Source organism: Panthera uncia, chromosome B4 (genome assembly GCF_023721935.1).
Source record: "Panthera uncia isolate 11264 chromosome B4, Puncia_PCG_1.0, whole genome shotgun sequence".
Taxonomy (NCBI): domain Eukaryota; kingdom Metazoa; phylum Chordata; class Mammalia; order Carnivora; family Felidae; genus Panthera; species Panthera uncia.
Window position 1 is genome coordinate 34,144,185 of NC_064809.1, and position 22,508 is coordinate 34,166,692.

Sequence of the window (22,508 nt, forward strand, 5' to 3'; positions counted from 1 at the left end):
GGGGGGGCTTCAGGTTTTTACCCTGTGGGCCTTTCCAGAGAGTTGGCTTGAGCGTCTTTAAGTGCATTTGAGTGTCTTTAAGTGTATTTGACTTCCTTAGAATGAATGAGCCAAACAAGAACAAGGTAGAAAAGCCACAGTATCTTTTAGGACCTAGCCTTGGCAATCACAGTGTTACTTCTACTTCATTTTTAAAATTTATTTATTTATTAATTACTTACATTTATGCATGCTTCATTTTATTTATTAAATATGCATTAAGTCCGGGGCACCTGGGTGGCTCAGTCAGCTAAGTGTCCGACTTCAGCTCAGGTCATGATCTCACACTCCGTGAGTTTGAGCCCCGAGTAGGGCTCTGTGCTGTCAGTCCAGAGTCTGGAGCCTGCTTCGGATTCTGTGTCTCCCTCTCTCTTCTCCTCCCCCACTCATGCTCTGTCTTTATCAAAAAATGAATAAACATTTAAAAAAATTTTAAAAAATATGCATTAAGTCCAGCCCATACTCAATAGGAGGGGAATAAACACCTTTTTAGAAGAGGATTGTCAAATAAATTGTGGACATATTTTAAAATCATTACACCAAGAAATCTTGTACCTGCTAAAGCAGTTTCTAGGTAGTTTGATAGCAGGAAGAGATTAGGAACATTTCAATCTTGGAAAGCCACATACCCTGGCAGAGTTTATGAGTTGGGCTATGATAGGTTTAGTTAATGTGAATCAGTCTGCCAGATCTTGCTCGGTTGCATCTGAACTGACAAAATTAAGATCTTGGCCTTCGAAGTTGAAGATCTGAGGATATTGCTAACTAATCTCTGAGTTAGCACAGTCTCTGTCCATCCCTGACGCTCCCCTTGTTTCCTTTTACCTAATGCTAAATATATTGTGGACTCAGCCATTCTTGGTGTAACTATATCCAGGGGACAGATCAAAGGTCTTAAAGGGGGCATCTTACACATTTCAAATGGTACAAACAGCCGTGCTCAAAAGCAAAGGTGTTCTCTTAGTTATCTGACCCTCTTTTGGGACAGTTATTTTCTCCCTTGTATTCTAGTCCTGATTCAACCTCCCTACAAAGTGTAAGTTTGCAGGATTATTTATGCATATAGTCTCCCCAGGAATTAGCACACAGTCGGGCAGGAGGGAGGACCATAGCAAATATTTACTGAAAGACTACAAGAATGAATAATTGGTATCCTACAAGAATTCCTTGATTGGTGTTCAGGACACTTGAACATCAAAAGAAAACTTTGCCTCTCCCTCCCCCTTGCAAATAAGGATTGATTCCCTCCACAGTTTCTTTTCTCTCATAAAGTCGCCGAAGGTTGAGGGAGCTGGGACTTCAGTCTGAAACGCATGTTCCAGGAAGTCCGCAGGTACATAGGCCGTGCATACTGGCCTGTCATCCCAAGTGTCCGTCTACTAAGGGCCAGACTTTGCCTGCGCCTCTTCGCTCCAACAGAACCCCCACCACGGCCCGCCGGGCAAGAACTTTCTGCACCTGGTTGAGTACCGGCCCCTGTTCCTGCCGCTACCCCTGGCCTGCCCCGCCCCGCTCGTGCTCAACCCCGTGCCCAGCTTGACTCAGAACTCAGCCACACCCCTAGCCCCAACTGGCTCGCGCCTCACCGCGCTTCCAGACACGGACTCTAGACTACAACTCCCGAGATGTCTCGGGCACCGATCGGCCCGAGAGCTCCCTGGCCGCTGATTGGCTGCGCAGCGGGGACGTGGGCGGGGACGGCTGCGGGCCGTGGCGACTGTCTGCACGTGCGCGCGACGGGCGGCCGGATGGCTGTGTTCCGCAGCCTGGCGGCTGTCGGTGCGGTGCCGGGGCTCTGGTGGGGGGCGGCGCGCGCGGCGGCGGGGCTCAGGGGCCGCTGCCCCAGAAGAGGTTACGCCGCGGACTCCGCACAGGTGAGAAAGTCCAGGTTCCCACCGAGCAGGTCCTCAGGGCTGGGGATGGGGCCGGAGCCGCCGGGAGGGAGGGAGGGGCCGGGCCACTCCGGCATCCCCGGCCTCCTGGGAAATGGCTTTTACTAGGCCACTGACCTCGGTGCGCTTCGTTCTTTCCCAGAGCACGAGTGTCCCTGGCGCGTCCCGCCTCCCCCTCAGTCAGGGGATTTGCCGTGCCTTCGGCCTGAAAGAAAAGTTACTTCAGCTAGAGAATGAACAAAACAAACCCAAAACGCGCACCAGGATTGTTTCTTGGCCGTTCGCTGCTTTCATCTCCAAAGTTACTCCGCGATTTCTGTGTTTCTGTTTTCCTGGTCAGAGTGTGATTCTTGCATTTCCTCTGTGATTTTTCAGGATGAGAATCTTTCGGTTTTGATATTTCAGCTACATTTGAAAGAGATTTGGGGACTCGCGATAGACTCCCCTCTGGGATCCGCGCCTATATAAACGGACAGCTCAGAGATAAATGTGGGTTTTGTGCGACTTTTTTACTTTGGTTCCATTCGCTTGTGGGCCGTGCTTATAATGAGCCTCTGTTACATGCAGAATGTAGGGGAAGCTCTGAGGGGCTAGAGGAAGAGAACTGGTGCAGGGTCCCCAATTTGTCCCGGTGCTTAAGTGATAATTCCACAACTTTGGAGGTAGATATAACCCTGTAGTAAGGAAGCTGAAGCTTGGAGTCAAGTTTTTAAGTACTTTTCTTTGTAAGGTCAAACAGCTGGTGGACAACTGTGCCAGGACCTTAATAAGGCAGGTAGTCAGATCTGTCACCCTCACTTCCCCCTGGGCCATTTGTCTTTTTTTTTTTTTAAGAGGATTACTTCGTTTTCTAAAATCACAATTTCTGTGTGTAATGATGATAGTATTGTACATTTATGTAGTGCTTTCACGGTAACCCTTTGATAATTTTAAATACTTATTTTTAAAAACAGCACTTTGTGCCACACACTTCACAATTACTAATTTATACAATTTTTATGACAACTCTATGAGGTAAGTACTGTTATTCCATTTTACAGATGGAGGGACTGAAGCACAGAGAGGTTAAGCAACTTGCCCAAGGGTGTACAGCTGGTAAGTGGTAGAATCCGGAATCCAGGGCAGTATGGTGCCAGAGTCCTAGCTCCTAACAGCTATGTTATCACTGTTCTCATTTTTGCATATGGAGCAGCTAAGATTCAAAGAAGTTAAGTGACTTGACTAGTGCCACAGAGCTAAAAGTGGCCATGCTGGAAGCATGGAATGAGACTATTTTGGTAAAAGGACTTTTTGTCTTATAACGATTGTATTGACTCTAGCGTCTTTGCAGGTGATATTTCCAAGTGACTTTCTGATAGAGTAGAAAAAGGGAAGAAAGACATGTAGCGTCAGCATTTCAGAGTACTAGCTTTAGAATTGAATCCTGCCTGTACTGTTTACTAAATGACTTAAGGCAAATTACTTAGCTTCCTAAGCTTCAATTTCTCCATCTATGCATTGAGGATATTACTTACCATGCAGTGTTTTTGTAAGAATATCTGTAGGGTATTTTCTCTGATATATGTAGGGTACTTTGCACAATGACTGGCAGATAGTAAGTTCTCTTAAATGTGGAAGTGATTGGAGTAGACAGTAGACAGTTCTAATGCTGTTGTTGAAAACATACCAAACCAATTCCAGGTTAGAAGCAAAAATACAAAGGAACATCTTAGTAGCCCCTTCACTTCAAACTAATCTTAAAACCACACATTTTGGGGCACCTGGGTAGCTCAGTTGGTTAAGTGTCTTGACTTCGGCTTAGTTCATGATCTTGTGGCCGGTGAGTTTGAGTCCTGCATCGGACTCTGACAGCTCAGATTCAGGATTCCATGCCCCTCCCCTTTCTCTGTCTGTCTGTCTGTCTGTCTCTCTCTCAAAAATAAACATTAAAAATAAAACCTAAACCTAAACCATACATTTTATCAGTGCCACAGATAAGAACTTTAGGATTTGGCCTAATACCCAGGACTAGTTAAAAACAAAAAATAACAAAACAAGTGATAGCAGAAGAAAAATCAGAACACAGATACAGAAGAGAATGAAAAGAAAAATGAAAAAAAAAAAAAAAAAAAAGAAAGGAGGTCTCTTTCTATATAGATAACTTTGTTTAAAGAACTTAATAAACTTTATTTTTTAGGAAAGTTTTAGGTTTACAGAAAAATTGAACAGAAACTGTAGAGGAATCCTATATATATTCCCCCTTCCCCCAGTTTCCTGTGTTACTAATATCTGGGTGTTAATGTGGCACATTTGTTACAATTGTACCTTCACTTTCTTGTTACTGAGTGCTTGGTTTCTCTGTATACATTCATCTAAGGGTTGGAGGTGTATGATTACTCATTTATATAGTTAGAGATGAGGGAGCCTTAAAGACATTGCTAAATTGTCCTGAAAAAGGTTTTCGGTAGCAGGGTCTGTGGATTCTTATTTCTAAGAGAGCAACTTTTGTGGCTATTTAGGATATGGGCATTAAAACTATGTATGGTTAAATTTTGTAGCCATCAGCACAAATGAGACATTTTATTTTTTTTAACTATGTAAGTTTTCAAAAATCCAAAACCAATAATATGAACCCATATAACCATCTCCCAGATTTAGCAGTTAATGACAGTTTGCCACACTTGCTTTGCTTATGTTCCTCCCCTCTCTTTTTTTCCAGTGTTAAGCTTTTATTTTTTTATTTTTTGTTTTTTCCAGCTGTAAGATTTTAAAATGAATTGCTGATTTCTTATCACTTTACCCTCAGATTCTTCTGTGTGTACGTCTAAGAAAATGACATTTTAAACATAACTACAATGCTGTCATACCTAACAACATTAGTAATTCCTTAATATAACTTAATATCCTATCCTTTTATTTTAATGTTTATTTTTGAGAGAGAGAGAAAGGGAGAATCCCAAGCAGGCTCCGCGCTGTCAGTGCAGAACCCTCTGCAGGGCTTGATCCCATGACTTTGAGATCATGACCTGTGCCGAAATTGAGAGTTGGACACTTAACTGACTGAGCCACCCAGGCGCCCCCTAAACAATTTTTTTAATTTAAGTAATCTCTTTCCTCAATGTGGGGCTTGGAGTCATGACCTGAAGGTCAAGAGTCATATGCTCCACCAGCTGAGCTAGCCAGGCGTCCAAAGAATGATTTTTTTTTTTTAAAAAAGGACAATGTTCAGAGTGCCTGATTGGCTCAGTAGGAGGAGCATGTGACTCTTTATCTCAGGGTTGTGTGTTGGAGCCCCATGTTAGGTGTAGAGATTACTAAAAAAAAATAAATAAACTTAAAAAGGACAATGTTCAACTTTGTAAGTCCCAAGAAATACATATTGAGAGAGATACCATCATTTTTAAACTTTTAAATTAACAGGACCTTTGATAATTAACAAACTCTTTGATACATATGAAAATTATTATCGGCAAGCATAAAGTGCATTACCAGTGGCCGTGTAAGTTGACACATGTTTTTATTTTTTTACTTTAAGCTTTAAGTTTGTTTATTTATTTTGAGAGAGAGAGAGAAAGAGAGAATGAGCAAGGGAGGGGCAGAGAGAGGGGGACATAGAGGATCTGAAGCAAGGAGAGCCTGATGCGGGACTTGAACCCATGAACTGTGTGTGATATCATGACTTGAGCTGAAGGCCAATGCTGAACCGACTGAGCCACCCAGGTGCCCCATTTTTATTTTATTTTAGTATTTATTTATTTTTGAGAGAGAATGAGAGAGCGCATGTGAGTGAGCGCACAAGCAGGGGAGGGGCAGAGAGAGAGAAGGAGACAGAGAATCCAAAGCAGGCTCCAGACTCTAAGCTGTCAGTGCAGAGCCCAGTGTGGGGCTCAAACTCATGAACCGTGAGAGATCATGATCATGACCTGGGCTGAAGTTGGACGCTTAACCAACTGAGCCATCCAGGTGCCCTGATACATGTTTTTAGAAAACGTTTGTCAATAGGTTACACATCATTAAAATGTTTGTACTCTTTTTTTTTTAAAGATGATTTTATTTTATTTTTAAGTGTTTATTTTTTAGAGGGGGGAGGGGACAGAGATGGGGACAGAGGATCTGAAGCAAGCTCTGTACTGACAAGAAGCCTGATGTGGGGACTTGAACTCATGAACTGTGAGATTATGACCTGAGCCAAAGTCAGTCACTCAATTGACTGAGCCACCCAGGAGTCCCAAAATGTTTGCACTTTTGACTTTTTTTTAAGTGTATTTATTTATTTTGAGAGAGAGAACACAAGCAGGGGAGAGGCAGAGAGAGAGGATCCCAAGTAGGCTCCATGCCCCAGCGTGGGGCTTGATCCCACAGACTGCGAGATCATGACCTGAGCCGAAATCAAGAGTCAGACACTTAACTGACTGGGCCACCCAGGTGCCCCTGCACTCTTGACTATTACTCCTACTTTTATGAATCTAGCTTAAGGAAAAACTAGTAATCATGAAGAAGTTCTTTATAACATTATTCATAGTAGCAAAAATGTAGGAAAACGTAAGTATCCAAAATAGGGGGAAATATAATGTTAGTGGAGTATTCACTGAGAATTATGTAGCTAGAAATGATGTTTAGGAGATAGAACTATGTATATTGATATGGAAAGATAAATAAGAGATACCAAAAGTATTTAAAAAAAAAAAGGTCAGAAGGAAAAGAAAATAAAATATAATGCCATTGTGTGTTAGTTAACAGATAAGAAGTTATTACTATAGATTTATAAAAAGTTCCTGGAAACATACAAGATAGGAAACAACACTAAGTGGAAGAAGGAGACAAGAAACTTGAGAAGTTTTTTATATCATCTATAGCAATTGAATTGTTTTTTTTTTTTAACTCCGTGTGTGTTGTAATAAAATTGTAAAAGATGATTATGAAGGCTGTTGTAACAGATAAAAATATTTTAATGTCAAGCAAGAAGAACAGGATGTAAAATCGAACATATAAAGTGTAGTTGTAGCTATGTGATAAGCATAAGAATAGAAAAAGAAGAGTCTATGGTCATACCACCCTGAACACACCCAATCTCATCTGAAATCAGAAGCTAAGCAGGGTCACACCTGGTTAGTACTTGGATGGGAGAAAACAAAGAGATGAGATTGGTTATGTTAAAGTGCTGGAATGTTTTTGAATTTCTGTATTTTCCACTTAAAAATTCTTTTATATTAATTATGTAAAGATAGTTTTAACCAAATACTTATATCCTTAAAAATGCATGACAAGGGACTAATTCATTTTTATAGATGGATTTGCCTTATCAGAAATCCCATGTCCTCATTTTCTTTTTCTTTTTTTTTTTTTAATGTTTATTTTTGATAGAGACAGAGCATGAGCAGACAAGGGGCAGAGAGAGGGAGACACAGAATCTGAAGCAGCTCCAGGCTCTGAGCTGTCAGTACAGAGCCCGACGCAGGGCTCGAACTCACAAACCACAAGATTATGACCTGAGCTGAAGTCAGATGCTTAACCGATTGAGCCACCCAGGTGCCCTCCATGTCCTCATTTTCTATTCAAAGCTCTAGGTGACCTGGGGATAATGAGGCACACCATTTTGTAAGGGTCTTTTCCTTCTTCCCCTTTGCCTCTTGACTCACGCTGTGGTGATTCTCTTTCCACTGTGCAGAGCGCGCCCACTTTTGGGTTCCTGTTGGACATCGATGGAGTGCTGGTGCGGGGTCACAGAGTGATCCCTGCTGCTCTGGAAGCATTCCGTAGGCTGGTGAACTCTCATGGGCAGCTGCGGGTGCCCGTGGTCTTTGTCACGAATGCTGGGAACATCTTACAACAGAGCAAAGCCCAGGAGCTGTCAGCCCTGCTGGGGTTCAAGGTGAGGCAGGTGGAGACATGGAAGCCCAAAGACGTGGTTCTGGTGGCACCCCCCTTCCAACTCTAAGCTGCCTTTCCTGGGTTCGGGCAGTGTTGCATAGCCCTCGGGCATGGCCAGTTGGGTCAGTACTAGAAAATAACTTGAAGTTCAAGCTTAGACTCATGAGTAGAGCCTCATCAGCATGGGCATTTTTTTGTATATCATTATGCGTTGAGCACAAAAATCCTGCCCATGGATTAGATAGTTTCAGTCTGCTGTCTTTGTATCCATTTCTTTTCTAGGCACCAGGATTGTCTATTTTGGATTGTCAGCCCCTGGAAAGCAAGGGTCACATTTTCCTAAATCTCTGTATACCAGGTGGCACTCTTGTTTCTCATAAATAAGTTGTACACAACTGAATGAACACTGTCCCCCAAAAGCAGTCCCTTTTTGCCCATTTGGAGCTCCACTTGGTATATCAACATTGACACATCCTTCTTTGTTAAGGGTGGATTTAGTTTTTGGAAACAGCCATTTGGAACCAAAAGAATAAATAAAGTGGCTGATTGACTGGGTTCAACATTGCTTGGGGGTGAATGCAGAGCAAAAGAGTACAACTGGTTCCCTTCTGTGCCTTCCAGAGAGGGTTCCAAAAACATTGTGAATATTGGCTGCATTGTTGGAGTTTGTATTATATAAATGTTAAAAAGTTAAGTCTTTAAGTAGAACTGAAAACAGAAAGTCAGAGGCATATTTCTGTGACAATGACAAAGAACATGCACATAAACCCTGTGGTCTCCAGTTGGAGGAACTGAGAACAGGTTTGGTGAGTGGTCAGAACCCACAACTAATGGCATTTCCTGCTTGTTTGTTTTTTGTGGCAAGAGCCAAAGTAGGTTCTTTTCACACCTGTTTGGGTAGTGTCTAGAAGTGTCTGGGTGCCAGAAAAGGCTGCCCCCACTTTTTTTCTGCACAGATTTTTTTCCTTTCTAAGTGAAAGAAGCCACCTATCTCCCCATTATTTTCCCTCAACTGTTGTGTCACCTCTGCTGTCCTCTGTCTTTGGCTGTCTGTACAGGTGGAGCCAGACCAAGTCATTCTCTCTCACAGCCCCATGAAGCTCTTCTCCCAATATCACAACAAGCGGATGCTGGTGTCTGGGCAGGGGCCCCTGGTGGAAAATGCCCGAGTGTATCCTTTTGGTGATTCTTGCTCTAGCTGAAGAGGAGAGGACAGGACTGGAGTTTTTCCTTCCACGGCTGAGGGGGGACCATAGTGAGGTGTTCTGACTGCATGGTGCCAGAGCTTATGGGATATGTGGTAGGCTCTGGAGGGAGGGAGGATGGCTCCCAGGTATGGCCGGTCCTGGTTCCTGATAGTTTCCAAAAGCCAGCCCACTGAATTGGAATCTACTGGGGAGCTTAAAATACAGGTTCTTGGGGGCACTTGGGTGGCTCACTTGGTTAAGTGCCTGATTTTGGCTCAGGTCATGATCTCACAGTTTATGGGTTCAAGCCCCGCATCAGGCTGTATGCTGACAGCTCAGAGCCTGGAGCCTACTTCTCAGATTCTGTGTCTCCCTTCCCTTTCTCTCTCTGCCCCTCCCCTGCTCATGCTTTCTTTCTCTCAAAAATAAATAAACTTAAAAAAAATATATATAGATTCTTGGTTTACTAGGTCTGAGATTAAAAATCAGCAATCTGTATGTTAAAAGAGAAAACTAATTAGGTTTGGGAACAACTGCTCTAGCATTGTTCTTTGGGGTGCTCAATCAACTTATCAACTAATATCTACAGTGAACCTTTTGGGTGTGTGTACACTCAAGAGGCAGAAGACTTGGTCCCTGTACTCAAGCAGCTTATTCATTTGCTCATTTTGTGAACCTGTGTTGAGCACTTCCTCTGTACCAGCCCTGTGCTGTGTGCTCTGCAGGGGCAGGGAGACCAAGAGAAGCACATGGGGCTGTGTCTTCCTCAAAAGGTTCATGCTTGAGGAGGTAGGAGTAGCACACCCAGAAAGGATGCAGGAGTGTTTAAGATGATACATGATTGAAGACCAAGGAGTGCAGTACAGGTTCTGAGAGTCACAGGTGTTGGGAAGGGAGGATCTGGGAGTGGGAATGACTGGTGGCTTCATGGAGGGATGTGGCTGTGCCACGGGAGATGGTTATGGTTTTCCATGCGGGGAAGGAGGTAAGGATGCTGAAGAGAGCAGGGAAGACATGGATCCCCAAAGCAGGAGATGGGATTGGGACAGGGTGGGGAATGAGAAGAGGAAGAGTGGTGTCTCGGAAAGGAAACCTCAGAAGTAAGGGCAAGAGGCCAGCGAACTTATTTATGTGGGCAGGAGAGTCATTGCAGGTGTTGTTGCTGTTAGGGTGATCTAATGGAAGCATTTTTGAGAGATTCATTTTGAAAGTAATCTGAAACCATGCCCAGTTAAGATTTTAAGTGGGAATTGAGGACAAGAAAATGGAGGCAGGTCTTGGAGAGGAGAGGTTGGTTGGCACTGGCATTCCACTCTTCGTGGGCTCCCCAAACTGTCTGAATCTGGCTTCTCCTCAAGAGTTAGCTCACGTCTGACTTCTCTAGACTCTGTCCAGCTACCAGCCCACTGAGGAGTCTCCTCTTTTGAACTCAACACATGTGGCAGCACTGTTCACAGAGTGCTGGTTTAAATGGGCCCTGGGCATGTAGTGAGCTTGAGGCCAGAGATTCTTGTGTGCTTCTGTGCCCTGGTAGTGCCCAGCATAGGACCTGGCACCGGAGTGTGCCCAGTGACCACCGATGCATTCAGTGATGGTGTGCATACATGCTCTGCCTGTGCAGTCATGGCTTGTCCTCCAGGATTGCCATGGGCCTTGCGGGGCTGTGTCTGGGCTCTCACTGGTTTACTCCTGTCTGGGGATTGGGTGGACTAGTTTGGTTGGGACTGTGTTGGTTCCCCTCACCTTAGAGGCATCTCCCAGAAGTGTCCAGCTTTGCTTTCCTAATCTTGCTGTAGACTGGGCTTTGAGAATGTGGTTACTGTGGATGAGCTGCGAATGGCCTTTCCTGTGCTTGACATGGTGGATCTCCAGCGGCGGCCAAAGACCACGGTAATAATGAGCATGCTCCTGGGTGTCTCGTGTTTAGTTTTGTCCTGTTATTCCCCACATGGGTTCTTCTTACCAGCCTTGCAACCCCTCCCACTAAGAACTTCATCTTACCCATCTTGGAGAGGCATATCTGGCCAAGGATTTTGTTCCCCAGATACACAAGGATGGCCCAGAAGAGCAACTGGCTCCTAAGGGCTTTCCTTTCTGCATCGTTTGTAATTAGCTGAGAATCCCTTTCAAAGCCTTAGCATTTCCAGTGAGGAGTTTTATATTTTACCAACTGGCTTTTTGAGTGTTGCTTGGGAGAATCATTAACCTTTGTGAAATTAATCATTGCTGCTACTTTATACTGAAGCTTGCTATGGAAAGTTGTCCTTATGAGAAACAGCTTGCTTTTAAAAGTAACCAGCAATTCTGAGTATGTCCATATTCCTTTCGGGTTTGGCTCTTATTTGAACCACTGATTTGACTTATCTCTTCTGATCACTAGTTACGGAGCCTCTCGTTGATCTTTTAGAGTATGACTGCCCGCCCTTGATGGCCTTTGGCCCCCCTTCCTCATGTGAACTCTATGTCATATGGCCTACAGTTTAAGTCAAACCACTGTCAAAATATGGAAAAATGTAGTTATAAACAAATAAGCTTAACTTTTGTTTATGTAGCCTTAGTCCTTTCTCTGGAGCTTTCTGATTGAATAGAGCACTTCATTGCCTTTGAAAGCTTTCTTCTAGGACCATGCAAATTATGTGGAGAACTAGAATGTCAGAGTTGGAACAGATCTTAGAGCAGCTCAGAGACTGAGCCCCGTGCAGAGGAAGGGACCTGCCCCAGGTCACATAGCTGGTTAATAGTAGTGCCAGGACTAATAGTCTAGAAAAGGAACGGACTCCAGGAGATTGGTAAACTGAAGACTCCTGCCTCCTCATCTCATGTTGAGAGAAATGGTCCATCATGCCCTGATGGCCTCCCTTTTCTCCATAGGCTTACTTCATCTGAGCTACCTGATTCTAGACTCTTGCTTGGCTTATAACTTACCTCCTGTTCTGGAGAAGGACAGCTGACTAGCCCTTCCTCCTGGGAGACTTTCATATGTGGGTTCCCTCAGACTGTTCTGTGGTAGCCCTGCTCTTTCTCTCTTTACTTTTCTTTGTAAATTTTTTTCCTCAGTCCTATCTGGCTTCTCCTTGGCTTGGACTAGGCCTGGGGGTGGTCTTTGATCTGTCTGAAGTGTGTCTTTCCTCCTGCTACCCCTTGAAACTGGTTGTGTGGCTGTCTGGTAGTGGACTGCGACTGTGGCATTAATGGGCCTATTCTTTGTCTCTTGGCAGCCCCTTCTAAGGAACGACTTCCCTGCCATTGAAGGTAATGAGGTCCTCTGCTGGGATGGATAGGTGTGGCTCTGGGTGCTTCTCCTTTTGGCCCTCCAGGCTGTCCTAGTGCTGCTCTGTGCCTACAGACTGGTAGGGTTGCTAGGGGCGTTGGATGTCAGGTCGTCTGGGTTCTAGTCTCAGATCTGCCACTTACTACCTCTGAGACATTTGTTTTTAATCTTTCCTTCCCCATGTCACTTGCCTTAGTATTCCAGAAAAATTGTAAGTGTAGAAAATCTTAGCATGGAAAGGCCCCCAGAGGTTATCTAAACCAGTGTTTCACAGCTCCATTAAACCCAGTTCTCCCTTGTATAACAAAAATACCATAATGTCCTCTTTACTACTCTGCAGTGAAGTTCACTGATACTGTATATTAATTGAATACATACTGAATAATACTGTATATTAAAAATTAACTAGTTCAACATAAGCCCTATTTATGTATGTATGTATGTATGTATGTATGTATGTGTTTTGAGAGAGAGTGCGTGAGTCGAGGAGGGTCAGAGAGAGGGAGAGAGAGAGAATCCCAAGCAGGCTCTGCACCATCAGTGCAGAGCCCAGTGCGTGGCTTGAGACCACGAACCATGAGATCATGATCTGAACCAAAGTCAGACACTTAACTGACTGAACTACCCAGCTGCCCCTAAAGCCCTAATTGTAAGAGGGAGAGATAAAAATTTTTTAGTAAGGTAATATGTACTTCAACATGTAAATGATTATTCAAGAAGACATAATAAAGTAGTGAAATAATAATACAAAACATGGAATCACCATGAATGTTACAGCTACAAATGCAGCCTGATATAAGTGTAATAGGTGTGATATAGGTGTGTTTTATTTGTGACTCAGAAATTAGGGGCAGCATTGTCATTGGTGAAGTGATTTTCCAAAATAGGGAACAACTATTGGTAAAGTTTTGAAAAGATAAAGTGCAGTCTTTTCTTGACTTACATGATAGTTGCATTTTTGGAAAATGAGTGTGTATGAAAACTCTACCAAAAAATACTTTATGTTTACATGTAGAATTAAATTAGGGCTTAAGCTCAATTAATTATAAATAGGTTTTTCACCTTTGTGAATGTCAGATGGAACACTCAAATGTTAATAGGGGCCAGTTTTTGATTGTTTAGTAGGAGTGTCCTGAGCATCTAGCATTCTTGGCCCCCTCCCATGATCCCTTGCCATGATCATTACAATTAAAATACATCCTCCAGGGGTGCCTGGGTGACCTAGTCAGTTAAGAAACCAACTTCTGCTCAGGTCATGATCTCACAGTTCATGGGTTTGAGCCCTGTGTTGGGCTCTGTGCTGACAGCTCAGAGCCTGGAGCCTGCTTCGGGTTCTGCATCTCCCTCTCTCTCTGCTCTTCCCCCACTCGCTCTCTCTCTCTCTCTCTCTCTCAAAAATAATAAATAAACATAAAAAATAAAATACACCCTCCAGTTTCTAGAACACCTCCCTAGGGGGCAGTACTTCCCCCTTGAGACCACCGGTTTTGTTCAGTCGCTGGCCTTGTAGCTTATATTGGCAGCTACCATTTGCTAAGTGCTGTGTGTCCAGCATGGGTTAAGTGTTTTATTACATCATTTTTATCCTAAACGATAGTAGGTATTGTTATTACATACTTGGGAAGGCCGAGGCTTAGAGAATGTAAATAACTTGCCCACATTCACAAAGGAAAATTAACAGGGACTTGGAATGCAGGTCTGTGTCACTCTGGATCCCCCTGTCCTAGCTGTTAGGTTTACAGGCCTCTGGGGCTCAGAGAGAAGGGGCTGAGGGAGATGAGCCCTTTGCCAGGTACTTGTGAGTGAGGCGGTCAGGAGAGCATTAGTCAATCGGAGGAAGCAGGCTTGAGACTTGGCTGCTGGTTTTCTTTGTTTTCAACTCTTCTGTGAAGTACTGGCGAATACAAGTGAAAAGTGGGAGCCCTTAGGAAGTGCCTTCCTGGGTCCTGGGCTTTGTTCACCTTGGGTGAATGGGTGAGTGGCTCTTTGAAGGCTGGTTCTGGGAACTGTGCCCTTGCAGGGGTGTATACTGTGGAGGAAGAGCTTGTGGTTGGGTGGTGCCAGCTGGCATCAGCTGGCCTTCTAAGGGCCTTCCTCCTGCCAGCCACAGAGGGCAGGCAGAGTGCCCTGCAACCCTCACCTCCATTCCTTTACTCTTTAAAGGGGTACTCCTCCTTGGGGAGCCAATCCGCTGGGAGACCAGCCTGCAGCTGATCATGGATGTCCTTCTCAGCAATGGGAACCCTGGGACTGGTCTGGCAACAGCCCCCTATCCCCATCTTCCTGTCCTGGCCAGCAACATGGATCTCCTTTGGATGGCTGAAGCTAGGATGCCCAGGTGAGGACACAGAGTCTCTGGGTTTGACTGTGGTGGCCACTGCCATCTGTTGCCTGGGTGGTCCTGCTGACAGTTTCCTACCATCTGGGCGGTCAGTACTCTGGGTGGTCAGACCCCTGCCTGAGCAGAACCCATATTTGTCACAGAAACTTAATCTTCTGGGAGGATTTTCAATGGGTCACTTCTAATTATTAAACGAAAAGTATAGCTTACAGAACATTGAAGATATGTTGAGATGATCTTTAACGCATGATCTTTGCCCTCCAGAATCTTAACAGAACATGTTATTTTTTTTTAAGATTTTTATTTTTTTTAAGTTTATATATTTTATTTTCAGAGGGAGAGAGAGAGAGGGAGAGAGAATCCCTAGCAGGCTCTGCATTGTGAGCCCAGAGCCTGATGTGGGGCTTGAACTCACGAACTGTGAAATCATGACCTGAGCCAAAATCAAGTCGGATACTTAACTGACTGAGCAACCCAAGTACCCCTTTTTTAAGATTTTTTATTTTTTAAAGTAATCGCTATCCCTAATGTGAGGCTTGAGCTCATGACCCCTAGACCAAGAGTTGTGCACTCCACCGACTGAGCCAGCTGGGCTCCCCCAGAACATGCTGTGTTTGCCTGTGGAGCCCAAATGATGGATGACTTCTGAGGCCAGCAGTACAGCTGCTCCTTGCATTGTCCCTGTAGCACGAGTTCTTTGTTGTTTCTTTCTGCCCTTAAGATGTAGGGGCAGGGTATGCAATAATTATTCTGATGATTGTGTAGGCCAGAGAGCTTGAGACCCAGTGGGTAAGTGACTTTCTCAAAGGCACATTGATATTGAGCAGGCCCATGTTCTCTGCTCAGCTGTTTAAACCTCATCTGGCGTGTCCTTTTTGGAGGCTAAGAACAGTCTAGGCAGCGCTTTTCCTAGCCCTTGAGGGCCTTCCTGGAAGGGCAGCTATGGCTATTGTGTACTGTATGGCTGCTCTTAATCTGCAGGCCCAAAGTCTAGAGTTTTCTTTCTCTGCTACTTACTGATTCCCAGTGCACTCTGTGAGTGATCCATCAACAGAGGGCAGCAGGCCCAACACTTGATGCGACTGAAGTCATGTCACTCATTAACTCCAAAGAGATGAGTGTTACAAGTGTTCCCTTGTTACTTTAAAAGATATATTTCTGCAAGGGCACTTGTGTGGCTCAGTCGGTTAAGCATCCAACTCTTGATTTTGTCTCAGTTCATGATCTCACAGTATGAGATCGAGCCCTGCATCGGGGCTCTGAGCTGAGCATGGAGCCTGCTTAGGATTCTCTCTCTGTCTCTCTCTGTCTGCCCCCACTTGTGCTTTCTCTTTCTCTCTCAAAATAAATAAATATTTTATAAAATGTATATTTCTGCATGCTGAGGTTAGATATTTTTTCTGAAGTATTCTTCCTATAGTTAGTGTGTGCTGACACTAGGTGAGAGGGGTTTGGTTATGTAGGTTGGAACTGAATAGCCAGGGGCAAATTTCAGTTTATAAACTAAATTTGAGATTGATTTTCTTTCTTTTTTTTTGTTAAGTGTTTTTATTTATTTACTGAAAGAGAGCGTGTGCAAGGGAGGGGCAGAGAGGGAGGGAGAGAGAGAATCCCAAGCAGATTCTGCACTGTCAGTACAGAGCCCGACGCAGGGCTTGAACTTGTAAACTGTGAGATAATGACCTGAGCTGAAACCAAGAGTCGTACACTTAACCGACTAAGCCACCCAGGCACCCCGAGATTAATTTTCATTCAGTAATTTAAAAATTGAAAATAAAATTTGTCACATAAATAAGTGACACTGAAATACAAGTTTATTTGTTTTTTAATTATTATTTTTAAATTTTCTTTTTTTTTTTTTTAATATATAATTTATTGTCAAGTTAGCTAACATACAGAGTGTACAGTGTGCTCTTGGCTTTGGGGGTAGATTCCCGTGGTTCATTGCTTACAAACAACACCCAGTGCTCATTCCAACAAGTACCTTCCTCAATGCCCATCACCCATTTTCCCAGCCCCCATCAACGCTCAGTTTGTTCTCTGTATTTAAGAGTCTCTTATGGTTTGCCTCCCTCTATAACTTTTTTTTCCCTTTCCCTTCCCCCATGGTGTTCTGTTAACTTTCTCAAGTTCCACATATGAGTGAAAATATATGATATCTGTCTTTCTCTGACTGACTTCTTTCACTTAGCATAATACCCTCTAGTTCCATCCACGTGGTTGCAAATGGCAAAATTTCATTCTTTCTCATTGCCAAGTAGTATTCCATTGTATGGATATACCACATCTTCTTTATTCATTCGCCGATGGACTTTTGGGCTGTTTCCATACTTTGGGTATTGTTGAAAGTGTTGTTGTAAACATTGGGGTAACATGTACCCCTATGCACCAGCACTCCTGTATCCTTTGGATAAATTCCTAGTAGTGCTATTGTTAGGTCATAGGGAATTCTATTTTTAATTTTTTGAGGAACCTTCACACTTTTCCCTAGTGGCTGCACCAGTTTGCATTCCCATCAACAGTGCAAGAGGGTTCTTGTTTCTCCACATCCTTGCCAGCATCTGTTGTTTCCTGAGTTGTTATTTTAGTCACTCTGACTGGTGTGAGGTGGTATCTCAATGTGGTTTTGATTTGTGAAATACAACTTTAATATGTTGGACAGCATCTGTTAAGATTTGGTTTAGCAGCCAGGGATGAAAACCCGAAACAAAAGTGTCTTAAACAAGATAGAAGTTTCTTTCTTTCTCATGTTAAAGAAGTATGCGGTAAGCAGTCCAGGGCTTGTGTGGAAGTCCCACCTATCTGGGACAGGTTCCCTCTGTCTTCCTGCTGTGCAATCCTTGGCTCCTAACAGCATAATCCAAAATGACTGCCTGAACTCCAGCCGCCATATCAGCATTCAGGCAGCAGGAAGAGTGGGGAAGGATGGAACAATTTTATACTCCCCAATTTTACACTTGCTAATAGTTTAGCCCAGCACTTCTGATTTCATTGACTCTTTGCCTGTAGCTTATTCACATGGCTGCTCACCTCGCTGCAGTGGAGGCAAGGGAGTACTTTTTACATCGGGTCACAATATGGTAAGCTGCAAATTGACACTGAGAAAGAAGGGGAGAATGGCAACCAGTAGTTTCCACAAATTTAAAGCTGAATTTAAACTTCAGTTTGTGGAGTCTTGACTGCTTGGGTTGTAATCCTAGCTCTGCCATGTTGGGCAAGTTACTTAATCTTTATGCCTCAGTCTTCTCACTGTAAATGAGGGGAATGACTGCTCTCTCATGGGGTTATTCTGAGAGGTAAGTGTGGTATGCCATCTCTAGTGCTCAACAAATGTTAGTAGGTAACAGCAGGTCATAAAAATAGGTAATGTCATTCTTACTAGAAATAAGTTCACTTACCTGTCACCAACAGGGTGCTGGAGTGAAAGGTATAGGGTCCTGCTTAGGGCCTGTGAGGGGAGGCCTGAACTGCTGAGCTCTCTTCTCTGACAGGTTTGGCCATGGCACCTTTTTGCTGTGCCTGGAAACCATTTACCGAAAAATGACGGGCAAAGAGCTGCGATACGAAGGCCTGATGGGCAAACCCAGCGTCCTCACTTACCAGTATGCAGAGGACCTGATCAGGCAGCAGGCGGAGAGGCGGGGCTGGGTGGCCCCCATTCGGAAACTCTATGCTATTGGGTAAGTGCTGCTCCAGCTTCTCATCCCTTTCAAGGCTCCCCCTGCTCTTCCTCCATACCTGCTCACTCCCTTGTTTCCTTGTATCAAATGCACGCCAGTTCCACAGCTGTCCTTTGCTCTCTTTACTTTGTAACACTGAACTGGGTTTTTTTTTCTCTTTCCTTTTCTGGTATGGCTACCCCTGCCAGTGATAATCCTATGTCTGATGTCTACGGTGCCAACCTGTTCCACAAGTACCTGCAGATGGTGAAGCATGATGGGGCAGAGAAGCAGGGGGCTGGTGGCTTGTGGAGGCAACGACCCTCAGCAACGCAGAGCTGCGCCTCTATCCTGGTGTGCACTGGTGTGTACAATCCCAAGGGTCCAGAGCCTACCCAGCCTGTCCAGGGTGCAGAGGAGGCTCCATTCCATGGGCACCGGGACTTCAGCTTCAGCCCGGGGCTCATGGAGGCATCCCACATCGTGAATGATGTGAACGAGGCGGTGCAGCTGGTTTTCCACAAGGAGGGTTGGATTTTATAGTGAGGGCTGTGCATTGGAAGCAAGGGGGCAGGAGGGGCCCTGGAACATTATGGGAGTCCTGTTGACTAGCTTCTGGCCCAGATCGCTGGGCATCAAGTCAGGGCCGCTTCCTGTGACACTTTCTGCTGCCCCACGGGGTGTTATTAACTGGTCACTTAGAAGAAGACACTGTTTTTCTTCTCCTGCTGGGCAATAGCCACAGAATTGTATCTGGGTAGCATTTTGGGTAGAACAGTCAGGATTTTCTGGGCTCAGTTCCTGTCTCATTCTCCTGGCAGTCTGACCTCAGGCTAGTTCCTTTACCTCTGTGCCTCAGTTTCATCTCTCATTTCAGTAGGGACTTCTGAAAAAAGGGGAAGTGGTAGGAAATAATGTGGAAATTTCTACAGAGCCTTGCCTGCATTGAAGGCACTACTGCGTCACTGCATGCCAGCAAGGTATGTCGCTAACACTAAGATACTGCTTTTTATTGTATTTTAGCTTATTGCCCAGAGACTTTTGGGCTTATTTTTTTTAATTGAAATAATCATAATAAAAATTCATTATGCTGTCTATTGTGAAGTGCTTCTTGGAAGGTACTAGAAAGTCCGGTGGGGGAAGAGTAGTGGGTGAGCAATGTGGGTGATCTTGAAGCAAAGAGATTGGTGCCATTTTGCTCCCATAAGGTGCTGATGTCTTTGCTTTCCTACCTCTGTTCTCCCTCCCACCACCAACCCACCCCCGACCTGCAAAGCCTGAGTCTGTCTAGGAATTAGTTATGCCCAGGCTTTGGTATGTACTTGGCAACTTCTCTGATACGGAAAAAAAAGATCTTGCTTATGGTTTGTTCAGAAAGAACAAATCACACAGAATCCTGTGTGATTCTGGAAAGAATGTGTTTCTTATATTCCTTCCTCTACAAGCAATCCAATTTACTTTCCATGGTCTGTGTTGCCAAATCCCTTGGTCATTTCTTGCCCTTGTGTTACTCCAGCAGTCATTTGCATGTGACACAAAGCTGATGACTCCCTCCCCTCTTCTCAAAATACTCTTTACTTCTCTGTATCTCACTGACTTCCTGACCCTTTTGTTTGGATGCCTGGTAGTCATTCAGAGGGAAAGAAACATAGGAGATTGAGAAGGAGTGGCCAGTGAAATAGAGTCACAAGAGTCTAGGAAGCTGAGTGAACATGTTTCACAAAGGAGGAAGTGATGAGCTGTGCTCCCTCTAGAAGTATCAGAGCTTGGCTGTGTCCAAAGCTGAGTGCAGTCTGACCTTACTCCTAGCACCCTGAGCAGCCTGGGTCCTACTCTGGGTCCTGCTGCAGCCCCTGCCCTGTAGACACAGCACTGAAGATAGTAGGCTGAAGGCTTAGACACCCTTGTCTTCTCTCTCATCTCCTACGGCCAGTCCATCAGCACATCCTGCAACTTTGCCTTCAGAATGTACCCAGAGTGTGAGCATTTTCCAGCCTTCAGTGCCTCCCTGCTCCAGACTGTTGGCTCCTCTGGCGTGCGTTGTTGCGGCACACTCGTCTGGCCTCCCTGCCTCATCTCCTCCTCCCTCCCCACTGCTTTCCACTCAGTAGCCCAGAAGCAAAATCCTAAGTTTGACCTCTTCTAGGATCAAAACCCTCCATGACTTTTCATCTCAGAGGAAAAGCCCACATTCTTTACTGCAGCACAAATGCCTCTACATGCTGTTCTTTCCCCTTCATGTCGTACGAGCCCTGCTGGCTCCCTTGCCAATCCATCATACCCATTCCTGCCCCCAGGGCTTCTGCACTCATGGTTCCCTCTGCCCTACTTCCACTGTCCACATGGCTCATTCTATCTCTTTCCCCCCTCATCACTTGTTCAGTGTCTGGTGGATATGTCCTCCCAAGAAGACTCCCTCAACTTCCTATAACAAATAGCATTCATAATTCCTTAATTTTTTCCATAGTCCTTATTACTCGTGACCTATGTCTACTTCCTTTTTTTTTTTAAGTTTATTGATTTATTTTGAGAGAGACTGTGTATGCATGCACAAGCGGGGGAGGGGCAGAGAGAGAATCCCAATCAGGCTCCACACTGTCAACACAGAGCCAGTCACAGGGCTCAGACTCATGAACTGTGAGATCGTGAGCTGAGCTAAAGTCGGACACTCAACCAACTGAGCCACCCAGGTGCCCCCAAACATGATTTTCTTTTTTTCTTCTCCTTTGAGGATTATGGCAGAAGTGAAAAGACTAAGGGTCTTGGAGTCAGACAGACCTGGAATCAAATCCTAGCTGTCATTCACTAGCTATATGGCCATGGGCAATTTCCTTCATTTCTCCAAGTTTCCATTTTCTCATCTGTAAAATTGGCATTGGCAGTGTGTATGTCATAAATGAGCTATTTTAAGTGCAGTACTGTATCATTTAGGATTTTGTTCAGCTGCTTATTACAGAAATCTGACTACAGTGGCTTGAACAAATAGGTGGTTATTTTTTTAAGCGATAGGAAGTTCAGAGTAGGCATTTCAGGCTGGGGAAGAAGCTCAAGGGTGTCATCAAGGACTCAGGTGCTTGGCCTACTATCCTTAGCATGTATGTTTGTCCAATTGCAAGATGGCTCATCCACCTTCCAAGGAGGATGGAGAAAAAGGTGAAGACAAAGCAAGTGGAGCTGGATTCCTTTAAAAGAACTTTCCCAGAGGTTCTACTTTAGGACTTCAGTTCTGTCTGGTTGACTACAGGTGGATCACACAGATGCTGGTAGCTACAAGGAAGCAGAGACAGGGCACAGTGTTGCTCAAATGAAATCCGGGTCTGTCTGTTTGGAAGACTAGTAGAATGGATGTTGAGTAGGCAACTAGTAGTACAACTCCAGTGCCTGGGACCCACAAGCATTTAACTGAGTATTTCTTCAAGTGCCCTGAGCAAGTGGGTAAAGCTCTGGCCTCAGAAGTACCTTGTCTAGCAGTCATCTGATGACGGCATCTGGCTGCATCTGGCTGGCAGTCTTGCTAGATTCCATTTGTACATCGCTTAAGCTTTTCCAAAGCATTGTAAGTTCAACATTGTTCATCCTGTTTTGTTAGAGCCTTCTAAAGCCCCTAATGAAGAGAGAATTTTTACCCTATTTTTCTAAAGGAAGGCACCAAGGCACTATTTTACTTTGATTTCAGAAACATTTATTGATGATCGCGTAGGTGCCAAACACCATTCTAGGTGCCGTAGCAATGACCAGTCATTGGCAACAATACCTGCTCTCATGGAGCTTTACCTTTCACTGATGATGTGTCCAGTCAGTTAGCAAATGGAGAGGCTGGGTCTGCAGTTCAGTCTCCTGACTCTGAGCCCAGTATTCTTCCTGAGACACACACCAAAGACTCTTCCACCCTTAGCCAGCCTGCTGCCCTTCTCCAAGCATTGTTTTGTATCCTGGAGCAGTTGCTGTTGTGCATACAGCCCATGTGAGCTCTCCTTGGGCCAAATAGGTCAAGCTTACCAAATGGAATGACAGGTGAGTGCAGAAATGAGTTGGAAAATAAAGGCAAGTATGGCTATATGGGGAGGAATCATGCCAGAGTCAAGACTCCCTTGCTCCACATTGAAATGACAGAATGACAGCATCTCTGTGCCTGTCTACCTCTGGCTCTGTCCCTTTGGCTGCCTGTCATTCTGACTGTGTAGTCATTTCTCTCTCTTACTTGTTTGGGTTTCCTGAAGATCTCACAAGCCATTCCAGACTGGGTGCCAAAGCGCAAGTGTATGCAAC

General features: G+C 44.5%; 1 protein-coding gene across 1 annotated transcript; it reads left to right on the top strand.

Annotated features, from left to right (window-relative positions):
• Positions 1-1,743: 1,743 nt before the first annotated feature.
• HDHD5 (haloacid dehalogenase like hydrolase domain containing 5) lies at positions 1,744-19,334 on the top strand. Its single transcript, XM_049627021.1, has 8 exons — positions 1,744-1,913; positions 7,579-7,782; positions 8,840-8,952; positions 10,765-10,858; positions 12,187-12,220; positions 14,403-14,577; positions 18,072-18,260; positions 18,449-19,334. The coding sequence occupies exons 1-8, from the start codon at positions 1,788-1,790 to the stop codon at positions 18,780-18,782; spliced, it is 1,269 nt and encodes a 422-aa protein (XP_049482978.1). The 5' UTR covers positions 1,744-1,787; the 3' UTR covers positions 18,783-19,334.
• Positions 19,335-22,508: the final 3,174 nt, after the last annotated feature.